Below are 1,642 nucleotides of genomic sequence, written 5' to 3'. Positions count from 1 at the left end.
TGCAGGATAGGGATGAAGTTTTGGTCTTGTTCCCCAGGCTGGAGTACAATGGCTTGATCTCAGCTCACTGCAACCTCTGCCTCCCGGATTCAAGCGACTCTCCTGCCCCAGCCTCCAGAGTAGCTGGGATTACAGGCGCCCACCACCACACCCAGCTAATTTTTTGTGTTTTTAGTAGAGACGGGCTTTCCCCATATTGGCCAGGCTGGTCTCGAACTCCTGACCTCAGGTGATCCACCCACCTCGGCTTCCCAAAGTACTGGAATTACAGATGTGAGCTACCACGCCTGGTAGAGATTTCTCTCTTTGTAACAATATGTATTAAGGACTGTGGAGCATAAGAGCTAGAAGCTTTAAAATATCAATTGTGTGATTGCTTTTGTGAAAAAAAATTTTTTTTTTAATTGAGTTGCTCTTTTCTTAAAATGAAATTAATTGTGTTTCTTTATGTTCTTAAAGGAAAGATAAAAATTCAAGATATTTTAGCATGCAGCTTCCTAGATGATTTATTGGAGGTAAATGTTTTTAAAGTACTTAATTGTATCACTTGACAGTTGCTATCTTCTAATTATGTCTTTATTTTATGTTCCATTAGCTAAGGGATGAGGAACTGTCCAAGGAGAGTCAAGAAACAAATTGGTTTTCTGCTCCTTCTGCCCTAAGAGTTTATGGTATGTTCCTATCATAATACTAAAATTTGAATTATCTATTCTTCAGGTGATTGGTGTTCAGAGTACAGTTTTGTACATACACTGATATAGCTTAAGATCAAAGCGTTTAATTACCTTAAGCTCTAGTATTGTACATTACCAAAATTTACTTGTTTAAATACCAATGTTTTAACTTTTTGGACTCCCCCCAACCTTTTTGAAGACAGGGTCTCACTCTCTCACCCTGGCTGGAGTGCACTGGCACGATCATGGCTCAGTGCAGCCTTGAAGTCCTGGGCTCGATCCTCCAACCTCAGTGTCCCCACCCCACTCCACCGACCCCAGTACTGGGAGTACAGGCTCCATGCCTGGCTAATTTTTAAAATTTATTTTAGAGATGGGATCTCACTGTGTTGCCCAGGCTGGTTTCAAACTCCTGGGCTCGAGCAATCTACCTGTCCTGGCCTCCCAAAGTGTTGGGATTATAGGCATGAGCCACTGCATCCAGCAGAACCCTTTTTAAGTTATACAGTTTCTTTTCAATAGAATAGAATGTAATTTGATCCTTGTTGACTCAGGAGCACCATTATGAACATTAGCTGTTGTCATGCTTTGTTGATAAAATGCAGTTCCCAGGATCTACTGATGGAACTATTCTACATTATCTTGTTGGGGATCTTTTGACTCCTTTGGCTTTTTTTTTTGGAGATGGAGTCTCGCACTGTTATCCAGGCTGGTGTCCAGTGGCATTATCTTGGCTCACTGCAACCTCCACCTCCCAGGTTCAAGCGATTCTCCTTGCTTCAGCCTCCCAAGTAGCTGGGATTACAGGCACCCGCCACCACGCCTGGCTTATTTTTCTGTATTTTTGGTAGAGATGGGGTTTCACTATGTTGGCCAGGCTGATCTCCAACTCCTGACCTCATGATCCGCCTGCCTCAGCCTCCCGAAGTGCTGGGATTACAGGTATGAGCCACTGTGCCCAGCAGGTG

The 1,642-nt window shown here is 43.4% G+C and overlaps 1 protein-coding gene across 1 annotated transcript in view; it reads left to right on the top strand.

The window, feature by feature from the left end:
* Nucleotides 1-1,642, top strand: part of PPP2R3C (protein phosphatase 2, regulatory subunit B'', gamma) — a 34,642-nt gene that overhangs the window by 23,184 nt on the left and 9,816 nt on the right. Inside the window, exons 6-7 of the mRNA XM_011926552.1 lie at nt 460-515; nt 596-679. Coding sequence (XP_011781942.1) covers nt 460-515; nt 596-679 — 140 coding nt within the window. The remainder of the gene's footprint in view (nt 1-459; nt 516-595; nt 680-1,642) is intronic.

Source organism: Colobus angolensis, unplaced genomic scaffold, assembly GCF_000951035.1.
Source record: "Colobus angolensis palliatus isolate OR3802 unplaced genomic scaffold, Cang.pa_1.0 Scaffold119, whole genome shotgun sequence".
Lineage (NCBI taxonomy): Eukaryota > Metazoa > Chordata > Mammalia > Primates > Cercopithecidae > Colobus > Colobus angolensis.
Note: the sequence above shows the minus strand (reverse complement) of the source record. Positions and strands in the feature narration are given on the sequence as shown.